This window comes from Cornus florida, unplaced genomic scaffold, assembly GCF_030987335.1.
Source record: "Cornus florida cultivar Cherokee Brave unplaced genomic scaffold, ASM3098733v1 CherokeeBrave_3.0.0_Hap2_Chr02, whole genome shotgun sequence".
Taxonomy (NCBI): domain Eukaryota; kingdom Viridiplantae; phylum Streptophyta; class Magnoliopsida; order Cornales; family Cornaceae; genus Cornus; species Cornus florida.
This window is the reverse complement of record NW_026775572.1, coordinates 77,158,285-77,184,855: the sequence shown is the minus strand read 5'-3', so window position 1 is coordinate 77,184,855 and position 26,571 is coordinate 77,158,285. Positions and strand designations below refer to the sequence as shown.

The following is a 26,571-nucleotide window of genomic DNA, read 5'->3' as shown; positions in this document are numbered from 1 at the left end:
CTGAAGCATGGCTTTGATATTTATTGATATGGTCTCTACAACCAGTAACAGTAGTTATGTACTTTGCACCAGTTTTTCCAATGTACTCTGTACAGTTAGTCTGATATAGTCTTGCTGCATATGCATCTATTTCCCTCCTTGTAAAAATTTTCAATACAATTAAATCCATTTTCAACACACTTGTTCTAAATTTCATTACATGTTCTATGTGTTGAGATCTAGGACAAATGTGTTGCAATTGTGTTGAAATCTTTTTTCAACATCATTATTTCTAGATTCAGTGCACTTATATCGCATTTCAACACATTTGTTCTATGTGTTAAAATTGTGCTAAAATCTAGAACAATTGTGTTGAAATTGGATTTAAATGCATTGAAAAATGCTACAACACACTACAACAGAGGATCCAGACTCCTTTAATTTTAGGTTCTCTTACCTTCAACATTGTCCTTTTGACAGAAATATGAAGGAAAGGCTCATAAGATCTGGGCATTTGCTGTGACTAATGGACTCTTGCTCTTGGAAGTACTCATGAGAAATAAATGTATATGACTCTACATAACTCCTAAAGAGAGTTGGTATTGTACGGGGTTTTATGGCACTTGTTCAGAACTTGACACATGCCTTTTCTCACTCTGTAATGGCCATACCTGTGCTATATTGTGGTACTTATGAGAGTTGTTTCTGGTTTTTCTATGATTCGATCTTGATTCAAGTTCATTATGTTCTTGCATTTGTGGGTGTCATGCTAATTTTGCTCTTCCACTAGTGCATGCACATAAGTTACAATAAATCATTGCTCCTTTGGGGGGTGTAAAACCAAATAAAATTGGAAAACCGACTAGCAAACAAGTAGCAAAGAGACAGAAAGCGAAGGGTAATGTTGGTAGGGCTTGGGTGGCCTTCAATTTGGGCCTTGGTTGCTAGACTTGTCTTGATCTTCTGAATAGTTGCAATGCCTGTTTTTAAAAGACCATCGTTAGAGTCTTACCAAACACCATGTAGGAATGGACACAGTGCTGTATTAGCACCACCAAGGCTCTGCTATGAGCGTTGGCATTTTACTAATGATGCACTAGTTCCTTTGGGAACGCAAACATGTCCGTTGTAAAATTTGTTCATGGTCACAATGAACCTTAAAAAAGGCTCCTGTCAACTATAGATAGAGCTGGGAATGTTGTACGTGGTTTGACCGCACCTACTGAGTGCTCACGTATGGCAATGGATACACATTTGCGATCAAGTTTGGTGGACATCATTGTCAAAAGTTCCAAGAAGTCCATTTCGGGTGAAGGAATTCCCATCAACGACAGTAGAATTTGCTGGTCCTATGAAATCTGTCGCGATGTCTGGACCAGTTCCTCTAATAATTGCCAATGTTATGATGACCACATTTGGTTTTAAAAGAACTAAGCCATACTGCCACTTGACCACATATGTGGTAGCCTGGTAGGGTTGGGTTTTTGAGCTTTGTTTCTTGTTGATGTAAAAATCTGCACACTCTAGAGCCGGTGGCGATTCCTGCAAAACGAAAGAGAAGTGATGACCGGGGTGGTGCTAGCCGGGAGCACTCCGACGTTCAAGTTAGTACTTGACGATTGAATATTTGATAAAGGATTAAATATGAAATTTATGGCGTCCCTTTTGAGTTGCCCGACTTTTCCTTTTATAGGAGAATTAATGATAGTCGTGTCCACATAGGGAATCAATTCCCTTTACTCCTCCGCCAAGGACTAGGAGAGTTAATCCATATAGAAGTCGATGATATCTCATCTGTATAATCTATCCAAACATCTTGGACTTTCGTATCGGCTAATCTTTCACTTGAGCTAATATTCCTTATCGTTTCTTATTAAAAATGTTTGCAGGCTTGATGCCAGCTAAGGTTGAGTTCACAAAGCTGAATTGATAGACAAGGGAATACTCCAAATCATCATATTGACTTAATTAATGATAATCAGCAGCTAAAAGAGCCCATAAACAACCTCCAAAAAAGTGACAATGAACACGAAAATCATGTTGAGATTACAGCTCTAATTGACAATAACAAGAGACATAAAAACAAGGGCGTTGTAGTTTCCGTCTCACTTGATGTGCCTCTTTAGTCCTGCTCAAGGGTACAGCTCTTTTTTCTTACTACTGAGGCTGTTCTTATAAATTGACTTATTGTTGTTGAAGACTCAAGTAAAAAAAAGTGTCTTACAAAGGAATTTCCATCAGACTATTCTCTTCTCAGTCATGGCATTCAAGCTTGAATTGTTACTCACCCTAGGACTTGCATTTGCTACTCTCTATATTTCAGTTGCTGGGGATGCAGACATTCTTTCTGATTTCATAGTCCCGCCTAACCGCACGGCATTGATGGCAACTTTTTCACCTTTACTGGCATGAGAGTTCTTCTTACTGGAGATTTTCCGACGACTTTCAAGGTTTTGAAAGCGAGCATGGCTGAATTCCCGGCTCTCAACGGTCAAAGTGTTTCTTATGCAGTTCTTGAGTACCCTGCTGGCTCTGTCAACCCACCTCACACACATCCTCGCGCAGCAGAGCTCTTGTTTCTCCTCAATGGAAACCTTGAAGTGGGGTTTGTGGACACCACCAACAAGCTCTATACTCAGACGCTCCAAGAGGGTGACATGTTTGTGTTTCCTAAGGGACTCATTCACTATTAATACAACAGTGATGCAAAAAATGGAGCCATAGCAGTATCTGCATTTGGCAGTGCAAATGCTGGAACCGCGTCAATTCCTGCTTCTGTCTTCAACACCACCATTGATAGTGGGATACTGGCTAAGTCCTTCAAAACTGATGTTGCCACTATTCAGAAATTCGGAGCTAAGGCCTGAGGTAGAAAGGCCGCACTGGTTAATAATATGTCTGCATTCTGTTCTTTGTTTTTAATGTATTCTTCGTCTCCTGAATAATTTTTTTTTTTTTTTTTTTTTCTCCTTCATAAGAATGAATAATTTCCTTTGTCATTTAAAGAGAATCAATGAATATCCTATTTTTATGAGGAAATTAAATTTAGTACAATGCCAGGAACTGCTCAGATTACTTCTAAATTAACACTGTTCTTGTCTTTTAAGTGCAAGAGATCAATAATTTGACTCTTATTTATCAGTTTCTTTTTTGTTGTCTATATGATGTGATATTGGAGTTATTGCTTACCATGAGATGATGTAAACTGGTTTCTTTAGTTGAGTAGTATATAAAATTTCTTGCCTGCAAAAATGATGGCATGGCAAGTTTTTTGGTTCGATTTTGAATCTTGTTCTTTTACAGAAATAATTTGCAGAATTTTTTGGTTGAAAGCATCCGTAAAGTGGTTGGAAAGATCTAGGACACACACTTGGATCATATCAAATGTAGGCAATATCAAACAGCCTTTCTTGAAGACAAAATTTTTGATCCTCCAAAATGAAGAATCTAATTGCAATTTTCTATATATTGATTTACTAGTAAAAGTGAATTTAAAAATTATTTGGCCTTCTAAACTTGTGTCTCTCTCTTTGATCTTAATTTCTTTGTGTGGTTTTTCACTGGTAAGAACTAAGAAGTGAAATGGTTCTCTCATCCTCTTATGAATGGTTTATTTATTTATTTATTATGTTTAGTAATTAACTTGATGTTTTTCAAGAACTTTCTTGTTCTTCTTTTCTTTCTTTCTTTTTATTATAATTTATTTTTTATTTTTCCTAATTTTGGTTGGAGTTATATGTTCTTACTTTATCTAGACGCCGTTTGTTTCGACGTAAAATATTGTTTTTGGAAAATATTTTTCTTTTTCAAATAAAATATTCTTTTATTTTTAGTTCGTCGGTGTTTGGCAAAGGTCTATGTCGAGGTTGAGGTCGAGTCCATGGGTGGGACATGTAAAATAATTTGTCAAAAATTGATGGATAAATTATTTTGTTAAATTTTAATATTTTTTTTCTTCGTAAATATTTTATGACAATCAAACACCAAAAAATAAAAAAATATTTTTTAAAAAATATTTTACGTCCAAACAAACGGAGCCTACTAACGTTTCCATTGAATTGCCATTGGCACAATGTCATATTGATTGATTCATCAAGTCTTTGAAGGCTGAGTCTTCACAACACTCGGTTACTTTTTGGAGTCCTACAGTGGACATTTGTGAGTGTGTGTGTAACATAACTCAAAAAAAAAAAAAAAAAAAAAAAAAAAAAAAACTGAGTTATTTTCTTCTTATTATTAAGCAATGGTTTATTAGGTTGCTCGTCTTATCTTTTAATATGGAATCGTGTGATATTTAAACTCGCTTGATCAATGCTAGGGAAAAGCTCTCTGCAGGTGAGATTAATGGACATGTGCTTTATATGCACTAAAATACAAAGAGAAGGCTCAGTGAGGAACTGCCAAACAAGCTTCTAAGCCAAAACCTAGAACAAGAAATGTGTGTGACTTATTCTATTTGTCAATGTTCCTGATTGTTTTCTTGGTTTTGAGTGTAACAATTTGTTGTTAAGAATCATGCTTAAAGACAAAAATGTGACTAAGTTTATTAGCAGGCCAGTACAAAGCACAAAACATATCTTGTAGACAAGCAAATTGATCAAAGTTGCTTTTATAATTTTACTAGTACAACTGGTACAAGAATATATGTTGTTGATTCATATGGTAGTTTCCAATTTGCTTAATTCTATTGTTTAATCTATTTCACAACTGACAGTCAGATCTCATTTTTTTTTATTTCCGTCCCATTTGTTTGGATGTAAAATATTTTTCAGAAAATATTTTTTTATTTTTTTGGTGTTAGGTCATCGTAAAATATTTACGAAGAAAAAAATATTAAAATTTAATAAAAATAACTTATTCATCAATTTTCGGCAAGTTATTTTATATGCCCCGCTCGATGGACTCGACCTCAACCTCGACGTAGACCTTTGCCAAATATCAACAAAGTAAAAATAAAAAAATATTTTACCTGAAAAAGAAAAATATTTTTCAAAAAGAATATTTTACGTCTTATATATTATGTTTATGCATTATTTTGTGTTTTTAATGAATTTAAAATATGTTGGACTTTCTATTAGTTGAAGTTTATGCATATGTACATATACATATGGCCATGGGGAGAGCTGTATATTTCAGTAATAAAAAACTCAACCAATTAGGCCTAGTTTGGTGCAGTGGAATGGAATACAAAGAAAGTGGAATGGAATGGTTTTTATTTCATTCTTGTGTTTGGTGTCCAATTTTAAATTTGGAATCGTCATTCTCCACCATTCTTAGAGAATGGTCATTCCATCAAAATCATTCAACCTTTTCACAAAAGGAATGATCATTCCATTCCTACTTTAGAAAAATACAAACTAAAAAAATATTAAAATATAAAACCTAACAAATTACAAACCCACGCGTCATCACCTCCTCCGTCAAACCCACTGCCGATGTCATCACCTCCTCCATCAAACTCACCGCTTGATCTTGAACTTTAAAGTAATGGACCAAGACACAATAAAAAATCAAAAGTAGATCTGAAGCTTTTTTTTTTTTTTTTTTTGGTAAGTAAAAAAAAAAAAAAAAGTACATCTGAAGCTTTTTCGTGATTCTCTCATTGATTTTGTGAAAGAATTGCTGAAACCATTCTTTCCAAATCGGATCCGTCCTCACCCTTGTTCGATCGCACTGAAGTTTGTAAATCGGATCACCATTCTTTCCATTGCCTTTTCTCGCCCCAATATCCAACACCTCACTTGCCCAGTTTCTACTTTCTCTTTCTATCCATTGGATTGGGAAAAATTTGATGTTAATTTTTTAGTTAATTTTTTTAATTAATGATAAAGGTAATTTGGAGAAAACAATATAAATGATGATAAAGGTAAAATAATATAAATTCAATTCATTTCTTATTTTTAGTCCAACCAAACAAGTAAATGGAAATTATTATTTTATTTTTATACATTCCATTCCATGTTTGTAATCAAACAAGGGAATGGGAATCATCATTCCCACTCCAATTCATTCCCTTTTCCATTCCCATTCCATTCCAATTCATTCCACTACACCAAACTAGTGGAGAAGACGAGGGTATTTTGAAAATTTTAATTAAATCAATACATGCATCAGCAAAATCTATCATTGAAGGGAGGTCAGTAGGTTAGTTTCATTTTCATGGGAGGTCCTGCAATATCAGAAACCACAAGGAGGTTCCTGCAATTATGGAAAGAGTAATGATAGGCAATGGCGAAAGAGAAAATGCAAAAACTCTCCGAATCTAATTTGGCTAAGCCACTTTAGAATTAAAAAAAGAAAGAGAAAAAAAAAAAAAAAAAAAAAAAGGGAAAGAAGAAAAAAAAAAAAAGGAAAAAAAAAAAAAAAAAAACATGTTGTTTTCTCTTTCCCCTCACAAACAAAAAACTAAAATCTCTCCAGAATTGGATATATACAACAAGGACTTGGATCCTCTAAGTTAAAACTCTTCTAAGTTATCCTAAGTTGAATTTTCTACATAATGACACGTGTCTTTTAAGATATATCTATGGCTTATGTTAAATCACTTCAGTTAATTTAATAAAAGTTAGGAAACTGCACCGTTTTAAAGTAGAAAAGCTTTAAAATACCTTAACTATTTATACTTCAGTTTAGATCTAAATCTGTATAAAAATGCATCTAGTTATTATCAACCAAAGATTTAGTATTTCTAAATAATGAAGAACGTCTCTTTTCTGTTGATATCATGGCAAACTATGCTAAAACTTAAATTTTATAAATATATATATTTTTTTCCTAGGTAAATGTGAATTTTTTTTTATAAATTTTACAAAATTCATCTAATCAGAGATTGTATACTAATTGAAAATCTACTATTCAAGTTTCTTTAATCAAATCACCTTATTCGTCCAAGCCAATACTATTATTTCAAAAGAGAGAGAGAGAGAGAGAGAGCAATAATTTTTTTTTGGAGAAAAGAAGAGTGATCTTATAGAAGAGAGATGTTTCCGTCTTCGTAAAGTTTTTTACCTTAAAACGGTGTAGTTTTCTAAATTTTATTAAATTAGCTGATGTGGTTTAATATAAGTTGTAGATATATCTTAATAATACATGTCATTATGTAAAAAAATTAACTTAGGATAACTTAGAAGAATTTTAACTTAGAAGATCAAAGTCCATACAACAATTATCCTCAAGTGTCACCTTTTGTAAAATTACTCTTGGCCCCTATGTTTTCTCTAAAAGACGTATACATTTTGTAGAACTTTAACAAGATGAATAAATTATAGATTAAAAATTCCTTAAAAATTTTAAAACAATAAATATTTGATTTATACTGGGTATAGATAATACTATATTTTTATAGTTCTATGAATAAAATTACCCTCGAATTTAGCTTCCTTCGATTGAGGACTAAGTAAGTTCAATCAAAGAAATCTACTGTTTGTCTCGATCAAACATTGGGATACTATGTATACGTGTTATGTTTATTTTTGAGGCTATATGGATAATATTGTGTATAGGTGTTATACTTGCTTTTGAGGTTACGTGAATGATATTGTGAGCTTACTTTTGAAAGTATGATTATGTGAATATCAATGTTGTATTTGAGTTAAAAAAATGCTCTCACGATTATATAGAGCTAGTCTGATCAATTATTGTCTAAGTTGTTGTCATTGCATTAATGAGTATGCCTGTAGTTGCAACTTGGCTTATTGTTATTATTTTAAATTATCGATTTTGTTTCAAGTTGGCATCTATGTGTAGTTGCGACTTGAGTACTTGCTTTATTTCATTTGCTATGTGTATACCTACTAGAATGAAATGGGTGTTTACTCATGCATGAGAAGAAGATGGAATAGGTTTACAAGTGCTCCAGCTTCCAAGTGGGAGATTGTTGTAGTTTGTAGAGTTTGATCACGTGTTGATTATGTGAAGGATTTGCGAGGTTTCAAATTTGCTGATTTTGGTGTCTGGCTTTGGTTACTGGCATATTGGAACCTGTTCCGACGCATTTCGCGTGTGGCATTACAAATTTTTATTTTGGGCTACTAACAAAATGGAACAAGTTCCCTGTCTTGGAACAGGTTCCACTTTGGTAGTGAATTACATCACGTTAAGTGTGTGGAACTGTTCCACTCTCCTAGGAAGTTGCGAAAAATGCTTTTCTTATTAATTTTGGACTCTAAAAAAGGCAAGTCTTTGTGGGACAAATTTGCCTATATTGTTTGGGACTATATACATACAGCCCTAATCTGATTTTTAGGGTATGATCATTATTATTATTACATTAGAGGTGAGATTTGTGCCAACACAAAAGAAAACAATCAAGAGAGATTGAAAGAAAATTCTCCATTGTATTCATCTTTTTCATAGTGGAATTGTTCCGGTGCGCTCCATAAATATAGCCCTAATCTTTATGTGAACTATGTATATATTGTGTGTGGTTGTTTTTATTCTTTGTGATTGCTTGTGATTTCTTGATTGAACAACTTTTCCGCTAATAATATTTGTCCAAAATTTAATCATTATATTTCTCACTTTGATTATTTAACCCTATTAGAATGCTGGGGGCTAAATTGACAATCACATCAACAAGCACTTTACCAACTTCAATCCCCTCCCCCACTGTCAATCTAACGAATTGTTGAGGCAGTTGTCACCGGCAGTGCCCCCAACAATAACAAGCTCTCCAAGATGTATGCACCTCTCTCTCTCTCTATATGTACGTATGTATATATATTATGAATACAAGTTTGTATGTGTGTAAGATTAAATGCCGTATTTATATTGAATTTGATTTAGTACATGGAGGATGCAAAAGGTTCTCTCCAGTCTCTCTTCGAATTTGTGACTAACAAACTCTAAACCAGATGCTACTTTCTTTTCGTATATGCGAGTGATATTGTACTCTACTGTTCAACGCTTTTCTCAATGCCCTGCTAATTTGCTGCTAATATTAATTTGTGTATATGATTTTTTGTTGGTTTTTTTACGATGATTAAATTTTTGGGGTTATCATATTGAATCTGAATTGGTGTACTGTGGATAGGGTTTTGATGTTGGTATAGTCTATACAGATTTTGAATAGTTTGGGATTGAAAAGAATACGAGAGACTTTTGTTAGGCTCATTATAATTTATACAGGGTAGATTAATTTGGAGAAAGGAGAGGGTAAGGTGAAGTGAAGACACTTTGAATGGAATGTCTAATAGGTTTTCATTAATAAGTTATTTAAGGGTTACAAGATTTCATCAATGTTTTTTTTTCCCCCCCAAAGTTCTAGCATGACACACCTCCACAATATTGGCCCTAGTAGGGCTCGAACACTCAACCTCCCCTATGGGGAGGAGAAATCATACCATCCGGGTTAATGCCGATTGGCTGCATGTAATTATTTTGACTATTGATACCTTTGAAAGATTTGAGGAAGATTTTACTTAACTAGTATTCTATTATGTGCACACACTCAACCTCCCCTTTGGTGGAGGAGCAATTGTTGAGTTGTCGTCATGTGTCTAGAGAGATGTGGTGTTTCTTAATAGAACTATTTCGAGTGTCTTGGGCCTTCTCGTATACTATGATAGATTTATCTTTTAGTTGGAGATATTATAGAGTGATTAGGAGGAAGAAGAAGGTTTGGAACACAACTCCTTTGTAATTGATGTGAGCCGTGTTCGGCTGCATGGAAATAGAGCCTTGGAATTGGAATTGGTAGAATTGGAAAAAATTTTAGTTCAATTTTCTGAGTTGTTTTTCTCCAATTCTACCAATTCCAATTCAAAGGCTCCAATTCCATGCAGTCAAACATAGCCATAGAGTATTTGGGAGAAGAGAATTGGCGAAAGGAAGTCCAAATTTTAGCTTAAAATGTTTACGGATAATCTTTTTGCTAGGAATTAGTACTACAGAAAAACTAGAACCTTTGAGGAAGTTCAAAGTAAGCATTACAAAAAGTTATACAACGCCTAAGCAGTAAACATATGAGCATGAGCTATAATTGGCGAAAGTAAGCATTACACTATAGGATTACAATGCTATAGTGTTTCATATAATTAATTTTTTAATTTTTAATTTTTTTTTCTGTGCTGCAATGTAACTAAAAAGGGGAAGTATCGATTATCGTCCTTCCGTTAGGCTTGGCTTGATGATTGGCCCTTGACTGTGGAGATGAGCGAAGCCACAGCCTCTCCTACTGTCAAGAAAAGGCTATCTGGTTTCATTAAATCGTGTGATTCATCTGCTCGCTGCAACTTTTCCATCACCTCACCAAGTGGATTCACCAGCACAAGCTGTGATGTCAAGCAAATAGTTTGAAGTATTAGACTAGTAGCAAATAGAAAAACAAAGGAGAGAGACAGAGTGATTAAAATGAGAGTTTGTTGTGTGCTTGCCTCAATACTCTTCTTTTCTAATGCTCTCCTCAAATCTTTGAATAAAGCAACTCCACTTGTGTCAATGGCACTCACAGCTGAAAAGTATGCATACAAGGCATTTTAAATGTGATCGGTTTAGAGTTCACATGGTGCATTGCATATGATATATATATACATATGTGTGTATATATATATATATATACGAACTCTAAAAATTCTGTCATTGGTTTCCAAGAAAATGGAGGAAATAGAAAGAAAATGTGAAGCTTCAGATGATAAGTTTTTTAGGACATCAAATTAGGGTTCACATGGTGCATTGCATATTGTTGAAGGATTTATATATTAAAACTACACCCTCTCTAATAGCTTAGGCTTTTAAAGTACATGGTAGTTAACATGGTATCAGAGCAGGCAAGTCTTGTATTCAAACCTTACCGTCACCCTGATAATTAAAATTGAAACACTTGTTGGACGAAAAGAATGCCACACGCAAGGGGGGAGTGTGTATGATTTGGTGGAAAACTCGAAATTTACTTCTAATATCTATACTAAAACAGTAAAATTTTGTCATTGGTTTCAAAGAAAATGGAGGAAATAGAAAGAAAATGTGAAGCTTGACTTAATAAGTTTTTCTAGTTACATCAAATGGTTTCTATTTCCCTTTGTTTTGTAGGCCAACTGCTGCAACTTTATACACCAGAACTACATATCATGCTTAAAATGAACTTACCAGCCAAATCTAGGATCAAAAATTGAAGGCTTGAGCACTTCTTGTTTTCAATTCCTTCCTCTGCTTCATAATCTGCTATCCATCTCATAATTCTTCAAAGAAGTGCCAGGTAAATAGGAGGATCAGAACTATGGAAGTATAACCTTTTTTCTCTTTCTGTTTTCCGAACTGTATGGAAGTATAAGCTAGACAAGAATTGTTACTAGCTATTAATTGAATAAGCTGCTAACCTTTCGTTCAGGTAAGTGGTGTTGGCAAAGTTGATTGGAGCTTCAATGCCTAGAATGAGGAATCCTGGGACTCTAACAGCTTCCTTGTAATGGTGAAGATTGCGATATATATCCGTACCAGGAAGATGTCCCAACATCACTATTTTCGGCCTAGTAATTTGCAGGAGGACCCTAAAAATGGAAATCCCTACCTGGATCAACATAATCACCACCGTCATTAATTTCATTTTTGGACATGAAAGCTTAGACTAACAAGTTTGAGGATACTAGTTCAAGTTTGAGATCAAAATAAGGTAAAAAAATTAGGTCTATATATACGTTAAATATTCTATATAGCATAGGATGAATAATTGAGAACTTACAGCAATGGCTAGGCCCTCCTGGACAGAGATGAAAATGACACCCAAGAAAGCACATAGCATCACAAGGAAATCGAATTTATCGATCTTCCAAATGTGACGAGCAGCAGGGATGTCAATGAGGCCAACAACTGCTGTGACTATGATCGCGCCCAATACAACGTTTGGTGTGTATTGGAAGAGTGGCATGAGAAATAGGAGTGTGACCATCACAGTTACTGCCATTATTATGTTAGAGACTGCAGTTTTGGCGCCTGCATTGTGATTCACAGCTGACCTAGAGAAAGCACCTGAAATCCAAGAAGCTCCATTTTAGGGACATTTGGTTTAGATTTGCATATGTTGTGACTGACTAGTAAACATTTGGGACAAGTAGGGTTTGTAGGGAATGACTCAAATGGGGGTAGTAGATGTGAACCTGTTGTAACATAGCAGGAAGTGGAGGAGCCAACAATGTTCATGACCCCAATTGCAATCATCTCTTTGTTTCCATCCACTTGGTAGTTCTTTAGAGCAGCAAAAGTCCTTCCCACAGCAATGCCTTCCTGTTTGGATTACACAATATTCAATTTAATTTACAAAAATTTTCTTTTCCTTGCTTGATTAGGTGATGAATTTTTAGTATCAACCTTGTTATACATGTAATTAGTAGAAGTCTACTCATGTCGATGGTGCACTTTCTCTCCGTGAGTACCCTTGCAGCCGTTGGATTGAGTGACTTTTTTTTCTTTTCCTTTTCTGAACGATTGAGAGACTAGTTTTTAATAAGAGTCTAAAAAGGAATCTCTCAATCCAACGGTTGCAGGGATGCTCACGGTGAGACCATCCCCTAGATAGTATTTTCCTACCAGTAATTGCTTCTCACAAGCTTTTTGGATGCAAGGCCCGTGACTTAAATCTTCTCCGGTACAAAATATTCCGTAACTTGTATTATCATACAATGCAAATTCAACGGCACAAAAGCATCACATCACCATTTATCAAAATGACATCGTTCATACTTTGAATTTCATTGCTACACTGATCAAACTTCAAAGTAAATGCCGTGAAGTGGGCCACGTCACCCACTAATCAAAACCGCATCCATTTTATATTTTGAATTTTTCAAAATAAATGTAGTGATATGAAGTGTGTGCCTGCAGAGTACTGCGGGAGGGAATTACTAGAATTTTGACACAAGGTATATGTACATTTATATATATATATATATATATATATATATATATATAGTGACGGATTCAAAAAATTTTGTGAGGCGGTGACTTTTTAATTTGTGGGTATAAAATTATATGATGGATTCATTTTTGTAATTTTAATAGAGTTTTTTTTTTTCATAAATTTTAAAAAATTTAAAGTATAAAATGAAAAAAAAAAAAAAAATCAGTGGGGCAAATTATAATTCTGACAGGGATATCTTCATAAATTATCGAATTTTGAAATATAAAATGCTAAAAAAAAATCTAATGGGGGCGAATTGTAATTTTAGGAGAATATTTTCATAAATTTTTAAAAAATTAGAGTATAAAATATAAATATTAAAAATCCAGGGGGCATCCTCCCCCGGTTCCATGCTGGATCCGTCGCTATATATATATATATATATATATATTCTTTTGAAGAAGAATAAGAACTTACAGTAAGAGAAATGATGCCAGTTACAAGCCCAGTTTTCATTACTAGTCCCAAGTAACTTCCATGAAGATGCAACATGTTCCATGAAGGAGGGTTTAATCCTTCTTGTAAATTCCCAATCTAAGAATTGAAGATATATATATATATATATATATATAGAGAGAGAGAGAGAGAGACAGTAAGAAAATGTCAGGACAAGAGAAGTGCAAGAAGATGAAACTCAGAAAGAGATGTTGGGTGGGTCCCAGAAAACATACCACACTGATGCCATGATGTTGAGCTTTGAATGCAAAAACCAACAGTGTGGAGAGGATGACTGATACAAGGGGGGCTCCAGCTGACACCCAGAATAGCTTTGGTTTCCTCATGCTCTGCATTGCACACATCCCAATATGGATCATCATATCTCATTATCTGTCAGATAGTCACTATTTTTACTGTGTGCCTGTTTATTCTTTCAATATTGAAAATGATATTTAGGGTATGTTTGTTTCAAATTATTATTATTATTATTATTTTTAAAACTATTTTTTTAAAATTCAATTAAAAAAAGCAACACTCAACACAGCAGATACGAAGTCTGTGGGGGTCCAAAATGTGTGAGTGGTGGGGCTCATATGCTGTGTGTTTACTTTAGTTTGACTTTTGGCTTGAGTGCACACAGTGTATAACGGATGGGATGCTTTGCGATTTGGCTATCTAGATTTGATGTGTGACAATATCTTCCTTATAATATTTTTATTTCCCGAAACTTGCAACTCGCAACGTATTCGTTACGATCAGATTACCCTGCCTACTCGAGATGATAACACTCAATTTATATATACGCATTTACTTTTACATTTGGATCTAATATGGAATAAATTCTCTTTGTAACACAATGTCTCTTCGGAGGACTTAAACCGTCAACCTTCTCTTTTCTTCTGAATCGGTTACAGCCTACACAACCTTTGGTATCTTATTAGAGAATTTAAATACTGTAATTTAAACCAGAGTGGGCTTGATGGGTCATGTTCATGTTGGCCCACAAATTGAGGCCTAAATTGGCTCAATTATAAACACAAAAAGATCCAAGCACAAAATCCCATCACAGACATCAGAGACCCAAAAGAGATGGGAATCTTGCCGTGTCAAAGAGAAAAGGTCCGAAAATCAGAGGGTCCAAAATTCGTATTTTATTTTATTTTTTGAGATCAAAATTCGGATTTTTAGTGGTGGGATAAGTACGAAATTAAGAGCCACGAGACATCTGCAGATGACTCGAATCTGAACAAATCTTGAATTAAAGGGTTGTTTGGCGGTAATCGTCGCATTCTTAATGGTTTAGTTAACATTTTCTTAGAAAAATAGGAAGAGTACAAACAATAATCATAAATAACAAATGACAGTCATGAATTAATTAAAAACTTACAATATATCTTGTCACAAGGAGGAAAACTAGGAAGCAACAGCCCATTAATATAGTTTGCCAAGACCACTGCAAAAAAAATTCCACATAAAATATATTACTACTATAATAATGCATGATTTAGAAAACACACACACACATATATATATAGGGAACAATATATAATAAATAGTCTATGTGCTATTGGAATAAACTATCAACATCAGATCTGAAAGTGAAGACATGACAGAGATTCAATTCTGGTCCTTCTCAATAAAACAGAATATAGGTCTATACTCCATGTGCATTTTGTACATAACTCTACTTTTCACTAATTGTCTTTTACTTAATTTTTTAGAAAGTATACTTAAAATTATTGATTTTGAATATGTTTTGAAGGCTAATTATATTGTTTTATATTATTTAAAAAATAAGAGTGCAATTAGCAAAAAATGGAGTGCAAATATAATCATCCAATCCAAATTGGTAAGAAATTTATAAGTTTAATTATGTGTGTGTTAATATTATCCAAATTGGTAAGAAATTTATATGTTTAATTGTGTGTGTTAATATTATCCAAATTGGTTGAAAACATAAATTTACAAAAGTATTTAATTCTTTTTACCTCATGTATATTAGTAAAGTAAAAAAATTGTTTTTTTTTTGTTACATGAGCATGAGTTATCCAATAAATTATTGTCTAGTGTAACCATAAAAGTTTAGTAGGAGGAAGTATATTTTTTAGACAAAGTAATTAATTGGTTCTTTGTAAGGTAATGGCCTTATATAATATATGAGCTAGCATGAGTTATTGAGCATCACCAACATGTGAAGTCAAATCAACCATGGGTCAATTAATACAATAACACAAATATATACAAAATCTATTACTTGTATGTCTACTAATATATATATATATATATATATATCACCAACATGTGAAGTCATCTCAACCATGGGTCAATTAATACAATAACACAAATATATACAATATATATATATATATATATATATATATATATATATATGTAAGTGGAACTAATTACCTCATTTATGTTATGGAAGACTGAACTGAGAACAGGTACCAAACCCATTTGTTTGGTGAAATGAGTGATGCCAAGGAGGCTCTTAAGCTGCTGAAGAGAAACTATAATAGCAGCTCCAGCCATGAATCCAATCAGAGTAGCTCTTGAAAGAAAATCAATAATAAACCCAAGTCTGCAAACACCACCATCAAATGTTATCAAAAGGCTTTAACTTATTTTTTATTATTTTATTCATAAACATATATATATATATACTACCAAATATATATAACAAATAATCAATTCATCCACTACTCACTTTAAACTGACACATCGTACCAGGACTCACTTTTGGTGAGACTCGAGGCCTTACCACCCAAGTTGCTCGTACAAACTATACATATATATATATATATTACCAAATATATATAACAAATAATCAATCTATCCACTAGTCACTTTGGACTAACACACATATATCAAGCCTCACTTTTGGTGAGACTCGAGGCCTTACCAGCCAAGTTGCTCGGACTATATAGATATATATATATATATATAGCCATGAAGACAAATTAAGTTGTGGAAGAGGAAAATGGGATAACCTTAGAAATCCTAAAGAAGCCTGAAAGAGACCAGCAAAGAAGGTTGAAGAGAAGGCCAGTTGAAGAAACAAGATGGGGTCTTTTGCAGGTGACACTTGTTGCCTAAGCATTGATCCCAAGATAAGAGAAGCAATTGAAACAGGACCTACTGCAAGATCTCTTGAGCTTCCAAGCACAGCATACACAAGTGGAGGAACAAAGCTTGAATCTGCATATACATATATATATATATATATATATATATAAAGTGAGCCAAAGTACTCCATCAAACAAACAGTACCCTTAAGTTGTTTCATGCATGTATGTAGTCTAGGAGTATACACACACACACACACACACACACACACACCCCACAACATAAAGAAAGTACTTACATAGACCAACAATGGGAGGCAGATTAGCAAGCTTAGCATAACTGATTCCCTGAAAGGAATTGAAAAGAAACGAGTATTAATTAAAGGCATAAAAAATAAGATGATATAAAAATGGAAAATTAAAAACGAAATTAATTAATTACCTGAGGAATGGCTAAGCTAGCAATGGTGAGGCCAGAAACAATGTCAGATTTGAAGAGCTTGAGACTGTAAGTGGGACCCCATTGGAGAATAGGGAAGATGTATTGAGCACCAAGAATCCATTTCTTCTTCAATGGCTGTCCTTTGAATTGCCTCAAAGGATCGTCAGGGAAGAAGGTCTCTTTGAGCCTGTTCTTGAGCTTCTGCATGGTGCTCCTATGGGGTGGTGGGACCACCTTGTGAACCTCCATGCCTCCTATCTCAACACAATGAGACTGCAACGTCCTCACATTGGGTTCCATTTTTGGAGCCACAAACACTCTCTGCTTCTTCTTCTTCTATCTGGTGAATATGGTTTTGGTACTATTGCTATATATTACTCATCTTGAACCAACCCCACCATCAATCAACTTTAAATGAGACCACTAGTCAACAAACTAGTACTCTTGTCCACTGCAGAAACAAACACACACACACACTTTTTTTTTTTTTTTTAAATCAGTACTTTTATGATAAATGAGAGAGAGACAGTTAGGGACTTATATTGGTGAACCTACCTTTTTCTTTTCTTTTTTTTTTTTTTGGGACACTTTTCACTAAGACAAATCTGACATGTTTATCTATAATTAATAACACTTGAAGAAGGTAAAAATACCAAAGGCCAGAGAAGAAAAGGTAGGAGAGCTTATATATATATACACACACACACTTGAGAATTAAGCAGTTAAGTCTCTGGGTGCATATAGCAGTGTGCCATGGAAATGGCAATCTCTAGTACATCTGTACAGATATATATATATATATATATATATATGTATCTATATATGGATAACTTATATATATATATATATATATATACATATGGAATATTTAAGGAATATTCGTTGTCTTCTTCATTGATAGATGGTGCACTTCTCTAAGCTGGTTATGAATTTGATGAAGGATGGTTGGAGAAGTGTTAAATTTAGGTCAGAGGGAGTGAGAAGGCCATTGTGTATATAAATGGATAGTGACATACGTACCCACCGACACAACCAACCGACTTTGTTTGTGCATCTGAGGGCAGTAGATAGAGTCGATCCTCTGATCAAGTCGGTCGGTTGTTTGTACTGGTTGAATGCTACACTGCCACCATTGATTTTTAGTACCGAGTTTAACAACAGCGCACTGTTAATCACAGCCTGTCATGTGTTTATCTCAATGATTGTTACTACACTATTAACATTGTCAGAGCTGTCAATCACACTCCATCGTTGTGTTTATCTCAATGATTGTTACTAGGCTATATATATTGTCAGAAGTGTGTGGAGTCCACCATTTCATACGATCCCATCTCTACGTGGATGTCTCATCACAATAGTTACTAACAAAAATTGATTGACAATTCTTTTGAAAAAAAGGAAAAAAAATGGATTGATAAATATATATGTACATAGTTTTTTTTTTTAAAGACAATCACTGAACTTAAATAGAAAAATGTTGGGTAATCGCGGACTACACTAGGTCAGTCATTGAATCTGTGTAAACGCACATCATTCAAAATTGAGCTTGCATCATTGGAAATCTGAAAAATAATATTAAAGGTTAAATTTTATTTACTAGTGGGGACAAATTTTTTCTGGTGTATATATATATAAAGTTAAATCCAAAAAGGTTACTTTTATATATATATATTATATAGTGATGTAAATGATCAAAAAGCGCAGTTCATCTTATCCATAGGTATCTGCATCGGATTATTAAAAACAATATCTCAAGTAAAAGATTTTGAGTGTCAAATATACCGTTCTTTTTTTTGGATATAAAGCAAATAATATCAAGTATAATAAATATTGATATCATTTCTAAAGACTAAAGCTATACTTATATATCTTACCTTTTGTTAGTACCTTCCATGAAAATCTCTTGCTAATTCTGCCTAATTCACTTCTGGACAAGCCGGAGTTAGAAAATCTAGTCTAGTAAGTGTTTTCACATGTCATTATTGAGTTGATGGGCTTATTGCTAGTAAGAAGATATGACGACCAAGACAAACTTATTGCCACGTTGTAAGAGACACTTACATGACTTACCCTTCTTATTCTTACTACCTCTGTCCTAAAGTAGATGTCCTGTTTTGAGACAGATAAGGTATTTTTTATTTTTTACTTTGGCAAGATATCACGCCACCAATTCAATCGCTCTTATGTCCTGTAATCTGTATTAAGTATTTTTACTAAGAACAATTTTTTTATTTTGTTTTTATCAAATGGAATGAAAAGTAACATGAAGAATGTTATTGGCTTAAATCCACTCAAGCATAAGCTTGCTTATCCCCAGCAGAGTCGTCAGCTATCACACCTAGATTTTTTCGTAGAACCCACTCAAGCTAATCCCCCATATGGAGGCCAGCTGTCGTGCCAAGGAAAGAAATCATAAACCTAATTTTGAGACGGAGGTAGCTACGGCCTTGGATTTTGGAAAGGTGCGGTAGGGCCAAACGTGATACCCCTCGACTCCGAGACATGGTTAATCAAGTCCAAGCCCAAACCTGAGGAAATACTAAACAATTAATATGTAAACAAGCAGGATTACCAAAAGATTTAAGAAATAAATAATAGAGCTGAAAGAATTATTAAATATGAAATCTCAAACGTTAAAGATTAATATAATCCAACCTTTCCAAAACCTCCAAGAGTACAACTCGGGAATCCATCTAGTAGACCCCTAAATAAAATCCCAACTGAAGATAAAAATCAAAATCTAAAACATGGAATGAAATCCTACGTTGTCGGTAGGGGGAATGACCGTCTCTGCTTAGCCCGAACAAACCTTAAGACTGGAACCGTTTGATACCTGAAAAAATGATAGTGGGTCAGGCCCACGAATAAGTTTTATTCTAACTACAATCCAAACAGAGACCCGATACGCAGATACATCCTAGATATCTCAACAATATTTATCTAGTCCATACATAAATATATATCCACACTAAGGGACTCTCACTAGACTACAAAAGGGTCTCAACCTGAATAGAAGACAACATGCAAAATGCACCAGAGGTGGGCATGAGTACCTAGACCTAATAGGGTACACCTCAACCGTCATAGCCAGCTATGCATCCCAATGCATATACGCTCTCTAACCAAAGATCTTGTGACTCAAACTCATATCGTGGTACCATAGTTATATATTTAAAGTCCGTCCAAAACTAGAGTATGTCATTCAATTGTTCATTGATCTGACATAAGAATTCTAATCCTGTTAGTCACTTAACTTATTCAGTTGATCTGACTTAACCACAAATATCAATTAATCCAGGTAGTCACTCAACTTACTCAGTTGATCTGACTTAAATATAAGTAGGATTCAATTTTTACAATCCGTTCCCTTATTCCAATAAGGTAGGCCTTAGCGTTTTGAGCTAAACCATCCCTAGTATGCCACTGTTCCATACCGGTGCATACAATCCATAACATCTATATAATTGACAAAATTTAATATAATAATTTAGCAATTAAAGTCCAACACATAAATCCATGTAATTGACAGAACATAGTTTAATAGTTCAGCAACTAGTAACTAAAATAATAATCCATGTAATTACAGAACAGAGTTTATTATTTCAGCAATTAGAATCCAGAGTAAGCATAGATCAAGTCTGATAAATAAATGACCCTATCGTGTATCCAAAACAAGATTTATAATCATGTTATATTCCGTTAAATTGCTAAAATCAAATTAAGCACTTAAATTCCTTCTATCCGTTAACAGCATGCAAAGTTGTATACTTTCCTACTGTTCCATCAATTAGCGTAAAGGTATAAATTATGCCATAAGAGGTTTTAATATTCCATGAAACTATGATTTAGAACCTCCAGTATACTCCCTAAACAGTTCAGAATACTTAAATCGTCCAAACAACGCCCAAAGAAAAACCCAGAATGCCTTAATATAAGAAAGACTACTCTCAAAACTTGAGAGCAGGCTTTAACAAGCATGGAGTCGGCTCCATGCCCCTTGAAGCCGGCTCTAGAGGGGTGGTAGTCAGCTCTCAATCCCCCAGAGTTGGCTCTTCACTTGAGGGAGCCGGCTCCCTTTTCCATGGAGTAGCTCTCTCCCTCTCTGAGAGCCCTGAATCGTTTCTTGCCTTTTGCTTCATCTCCGGCCACTTCTAACCTCTCTGTTCTTTATTAATACTAAACCTAAGAGTCTAAATTATATCCAGTATCATCCTAGTCATTTATTTAAAACAATTTGCATAAAAAAAATCAATAAAAAGAAATACCGATTTAACATGCTTTAAGATCAAACAATGAAATCCAAGTTCGGCGATTACCATTCCAGATCAAATTAAACCCATACAGATGATTAATTTAACATATACTAAGCATGCAAGATCCATTTAATATCTGATTTAAATTCTAGAGATCATTTAGGCATGCACAGAACACAGGACAAGGGGAGAGAGAGTAAGAATAAAACTTGCCTGTGAGATTTTGAAACAAAACCTCGTCGCCATCTTCCTAAGTTTTTCGATGACGTCCGTGCACTGTCAACCTCCTACTACTCAACCTTCCCTCCTCCTAAGTCTGTCCTTTAATCCAAAGCCGAAACCCTAACTGAAATCTCTCTGTTTTCTCACAATTCTCTCTCTGTTTCTCTCTATATCTCTGTAAGTGAATAGGGTTCTACAACCTTTTTGCAGACTTATAACAGTATATTTATAGGCAAATATAAAACCTAAGTCCACTTATAATTAGAGACGGAAAACCCTAATTAAATCCTAGTCGGTCACAACGTAATTTCATAAAAGAATAAAACCCTAATCTATACACTACGTTAAGCATAAATGTAAATAAATCAAATAAATTAAATAAACAATAAAATAAAATAATTTACCAATTAATTCAATTAAATAACCCATTAACCAAATAATGCAATTAAATACACAATTAAATAATTAAATCAAATAAATAATAAAACAATTAAACAAGTAAGCAAATAAGTAAAGAATCAAACAAAAATGCAATAAAACAATAATTAAAATGCCGAGACTATCCTTTTAAAATAAAGGGTATTACACCAAAGGGGTGAGATTTTTGGAGTCATCATCTAACATTGAGTTTTGGTGTGTTAGGTTAGCTATGATGAGAAATTGAATAATATAGGGTCCGGATGACTACCGTTTGGTCTACTTAAGATTGGATTCAGTAGTTTGATTACGCTTGGGGAAGGGGCGAACCTCTTTGTGGTGGCAACTAGCATTGGTAATTGGTTAATAGTCCGGTATATCTCATTGTTACTCATCTAGACCTCTCTTATGTCGTTCATATAGTTAATCAGTTTATTGCAGCACCAAGAGCCACTCATTATGTTGTAGTTAATCTTCACATTCTTCACTATCTCAAGTGCACTATATTTCATGAACTTAATTTCTCTTCCCAATCATCACTTATATTCCAAGCTTATATTGATGCAGATTGAGTGGGAGACCCAACAGATCATCGTTCCACTACAAGTCTTTACTTCTTTCTTGGTGATTCACTCATCTCTTGGCGTAGCAAGGAGTAGACTGTTACTCAATCTAACATATAAACTGAGTATAGAGCTCTTGTACGTTTATACAAATTCAGAGATTTTGTGGTAACATTAGCTTCTTTAGGATATTGAGATTCTTCATCCACTGCCACTCTTATCTATTGTGATAATAGGAATGGAATTCAGATTGTACACAATGATGTATTTCATGAGTGCACCAAACATATTGAGATTGATTGTCACTTTGCTCGGCATCATGCACCTTCTTCAGAATGTCTTGCACTTGTGATCTATCGCTTCTCAAAATCAGATATCAGACATCTTCACCAAATCACTTTCATTAGACTATTTTTGAGATCTTACCTCTAAACTCAAGATGGCCTCTGATAAGCGTTGAAAAGTGCGCATTTAAACTCTTTAAGCTTGGGTATTCTAGGACCTTTATCTATCTTATTTTCTCGCTTTAGACTAATTTCATGTTATTGCCCTTTTCAGGCACTTATCCCCAAAATAAGTTAATCCAGCTGAATTAGAGCATAAAAGATGCAATCTCCAGCTCAATGGAAGAAAGGAGCAAAGTGGAAGTAAAGAGGTGGAAAGCAGCATTCTTCGATCGATCATACCAAGCTCAGATCGATCACACAATGATCATTCCAACAAGGCTAAGATGGATCGAGCCTTTTGTCATTCTCCTCACCAAAACACCTTCTTCGATCAATTCAACAATTCTTTGATCGATCGGACTTCTTTGATCTTATCCCCACTTACCACATTTGTCTTATTCCCAAAATATCCCAAAAATATCTCAGATTTGTCTTATTCCAAAAAGGCGCCGCCAAGGTTCAATCGATCTGACCATCCTTGTGATCGATTGAACTTCCTCAAGTGCGAGAAAAATAGAGTTCCATCCAATTAAAAGGTGTGCTCATGGTGCAATCATTTAGAGGCCCTAGTGCACGAGGTTTGACCATTGGGTGTGACACTTGAGCTACCTATATAAAGATTTTGAGCCATTTTACACATATACAATCTTAGAGAGAGAGGAACATAAGAGAGGTTGGAGGAGTCTAAAGATTAGAGAGACACACACCATTTGAGAGTTCTTCCACTCATCTAGGGTTTCCATAAAGGAGAAGAAGATCATATCAACCATGGAGATGGCCCTTGAGGGTTGGATGACTACATCAATGAGTGGCTAAACCATTCTCTTGGGGCTAGAGATAGCCCTAAGCATGCCTCCTAGACTTTGATGTTTTGTATTTTGAGGGGATTTGTGTTATAATTTTTGTCTTGACATTTGACTTATATATAAATCTTATTTCTACAATGATTTGTGTGGTTTAATACTTCCAATTGATCATTTCATTCAACTCATGTGTCTATGTATGCTAGAATAGATGTTCATGTGTTTATCTTTAGATTTTGTGATATTGATGCATGTCTATATGTGTTGATGCTATGAATCTAGTGATTGTCAAGGCATGATGCTTTAATGGAATACTTTTGAGATTTGTTTGATGGTTCATGCTCATTTATTGATGGATTATGCTTTTTCCTTAGTTTAATTAGTTTAATTTTCATGTCCCTAACTTAGTTATAGTGTAGTTACCTTACTTTCTTAGATGGGAGGACAATCCATGCTTGTTGTTTGATGTTCCATACTTATGAATGCAAGTAGTATATTTCTCTAATTTTAATGATGTGTATTGATTGTGGACTTAAAGGAAGAAATAATTGCTTAATTTGATATATTGTGTTATTCACTAGTTTGTCTAGACAATGTATACTTAATTAGTCACCCATACTTGTTGATTCAATTAATGGCACACACACTAATATTGCAACACATAACTCCCCCTCATTCATTACACATTGAGTGTCTAGGATGGTTGTGCTTAGTGGTGAACTCTAGGTCCTAAGACATCTCTCTTATTCTCTACACTTTACTTAATTTAGTTGTTTCACATTGCTTTCACTTAGCTAAAATTGTAGTTTAAATAACTAATCAAACCACCTTTTGATCACTCGACCTACTAATCCGACCTTGTTTCCAAGTAAAAGTACGCTTCCAATCCCTTGGGACCATCCCTACTCACCCTAACTATATTTTTAGTTAGAAGGTAGTGACATTTCATAAATTTAAACTTGGCACACTATACTTTTGCATGCTTTGGTTTGAGGCGACACCAAGTTTTGGCGCCGTTGCCTGGGATTAGGCAACGCCGTACTTTGGAAACAATTAGGAATTAGTACTCTTTTGATCATGTCTTTACTTTGTTTTTATTTTGGTTACTTATTATGTTGTTCTTGATTGGTTAGGTGCATTGAGCCAAGAGAAGTGAAACAAAAGGAGTTAAAGCAAAGGAGAAAGCCAAGTGAAGCTAAGCAAGAACATTTTAAAAAAATATAAAAAAATTGCAATGCAAAACAAGGCAAAGCAAAAATTGGAAAATAATTTGAAGTTACTTAAAGACCCTTTATGAGCCTTTTCTAACTCAATCTCTAGTTAAATCGTGAGCCCGCGTGCAGGCAAGTCTTTAATTTCGTAGATAGATCGTGAACCCGCGTGGAGGCAATTTTTATTTTACTTGCATCTTGTTGAAAGCATGGGAGTATGGGAAGATCATATGCGGAGATTTGTTGATTTATTGGTTGTGGAGGTGAAGTGATTGCTACTTGCTTTGTTGCTTGTTTTTGTTTTGTTTGTGCATGCATGGTCGTAGGTCGTTGAATCCTACTCTTGTCATACTTAATTTTAATCTTGAATCCATTGTTCGTAATTCTAAGGGAAGGGGTAATTCTAGTCATTCCATTACATCAATAGAAGACATTAATAAGGACCGTGGAGGACCTTAGTCACATAGACCAACAAGGCATCCTCCACCCTAATGTGCATCATGATAATATTCAAGTACCATTAGGCATGCCAAGACCATTCATTCTACCACAACAACAAGACCAAGTTCCATTGGGAATGCCTTGGCCAATTTTTGCTCCACAACCTCCCGTTGCTCAAGTTAATCATGGTGTTCGTTTAGCACCACTGGTTGTGAACTCCCCTCATTGTTTTGCGCAATCATTATGTTCCAAATGAATATAATGCACCGACGTGCATTCAATTACCCCCATTTAGAGCTCACCATTATGAAATTAAACCGTAAACTATTCAAATGCTTCCTAACTATCATGGATTTCCAAATGAAGAACCTTACAAGCATCTTGATAAGTTCCTTGAAGTATATTCCACCACGAAATACACGGACATGCCGAAAGAGGTTTTGAGACTCAAGCTCTTTCCTTTTACCTTTAAAGATAAAGTAAAATATTGGTTCAATAATCTAAGGCCTTTTTCAATAACCTCTTGGACGGAAATGTAATAAGAGTTCTTGAAAAAAGTACTATCCAATATCGAAGACCAATGCTATGAGAACTTCCATTCATGAATTTTCCCAAGGGGATGGGGAATTATTTCATGAGGCATGGGAAATATTTAATGATTTGCTTAGGAAGTGTCCACATCATGACATTCCTAAGTGGCAATTAGTCCAATATGTTTTTGAAAGTTTGCCGGATAACCATAAAGGAATGGTAGATGCATCCATGGGAGGTTCTTATCTTGATAAACATGAAGATGATGTTTAGCAATTGTATGAAAGCAAAAGCCAATCACCAAAGAAAGTGGTCTTGACCGAGCAAGTAAGCTCTATATTGTAACACAACACTCTTCCAAAATTTAAGGACCCCGATTCACCTACTACTTCTTGCATTATTGGTGACCATGTCATTAACCGGGCTCTTCTAAATTTAGGAGCAAGTGTTAACCTTTTTCCATATTCGGTGTATGTTCAATTGGGCTTAGAAGATTTAAAACCGACGTCGGTAGTTTTGCAACTTGCCGATCGATCTATCAAAAAGCCCTAGGGTATTATTGAGGATGTCTTGATCAAAATTGATAAGTTCTTCTTTCCGGTTGATTTCGTTATCATTGACACGGAACCGGTCCCAAATCTCAAGAGCCAAATTCCGGTTATCCTTAGCTGTCCCTTCTTAGCAACTACTAATGCCAACATAAACTGTAGGACGGGATAATGAAAATTTCATTTGGCCATATAAAGGTGAAGTTGAATATATTCAATCCAACCCCAAATTCCATGGATAAACATGAAGATGTGTGTGTTGTGGAAAAGTGTCTTGATAATGAATTTGAAAAAGTTGTGTCTTTGCTTGAAAATGGAAT

The 26,571-nt window shown here is 34.6% G+C and overlaps 1 protein-coding gene and 1 pseudogene across 1 annotated transcript; one reads left to right on the top strand and one right to left on the bottom strand.

Annotated features, from left to right (window-relative positions):
* The first annotated feature begins 2,238 nt into the window (after window positions 1-2,238).
* On the top strand, window positions 2,239-3,095 carry LOC132296445 (germin-like protein 9-3; annotated as a pseudogene).
* A 6,766-nt stretch (window positions 3,096-9,861) lies between these two features.
* On the bottom strand, window positions 9,862-17,270 carry LOC132295344 (probable sulfate transporter 3.3). Its single transcript, XM_059793570.1, has 13 exons — window positions 16,817-17,270; window positions 16,674-16,722; window positions 16,300-16,507; window positions 15,719-15,890; window positions 14,697-14,762; window positions 13,543-13,656; window positions 13,289-13,405; window positions 12,072-12,198; window positions 11,657-11,943; window positions 11,295-11,485; window positions 11,065-11,156; window positions 10,353-10,429; window positions 9,862-10,250 (listed from the first exon to the last, which is right to left on the bottom strand). Exons 1-13 carry the CDS (start codon window positions 17,114-17,116, stop codon window positions 10,092-10,094), a joined length of 1,959 nt encoding a protein of 652 aa, XP_059649553.1. The 5' UTR covers window positions 17,117-17,270; the 3' UTR covers window positions 9,862-10,091.
* Between the last annotated feature and the right edge of the window lie 9,301 nt (window positions 17,271-26,571).

What these genes read in the sequence shown, in the direction of transcription:
- LOC132295344 (XM_059793570.1), bottom strand. Translation starts at nt 17,116, where the DNA reads ATGGAACCCAATGTGAGGACGTTGCAGTCTCATTGTGTTGAGATAGGA. An exon ending in AACATCATGGCATCAGTGTG is followed by an intron (nt 13,406 to 13,542) that starts GTATGTTTTCTG and finishes TTCAATTCTTAG; the next exon opens with ATTGGGAATTTACAAGAAGG. An exon ending in AGGAGGGCCTAGCCATTGCT is followed by an intron (nt 11,486 to 11,656) that starts GTAAGTTCTCAA and finishes ATGTTGATCCAG; the next exon opens with GTAGGGATTTCCATTTTTAG.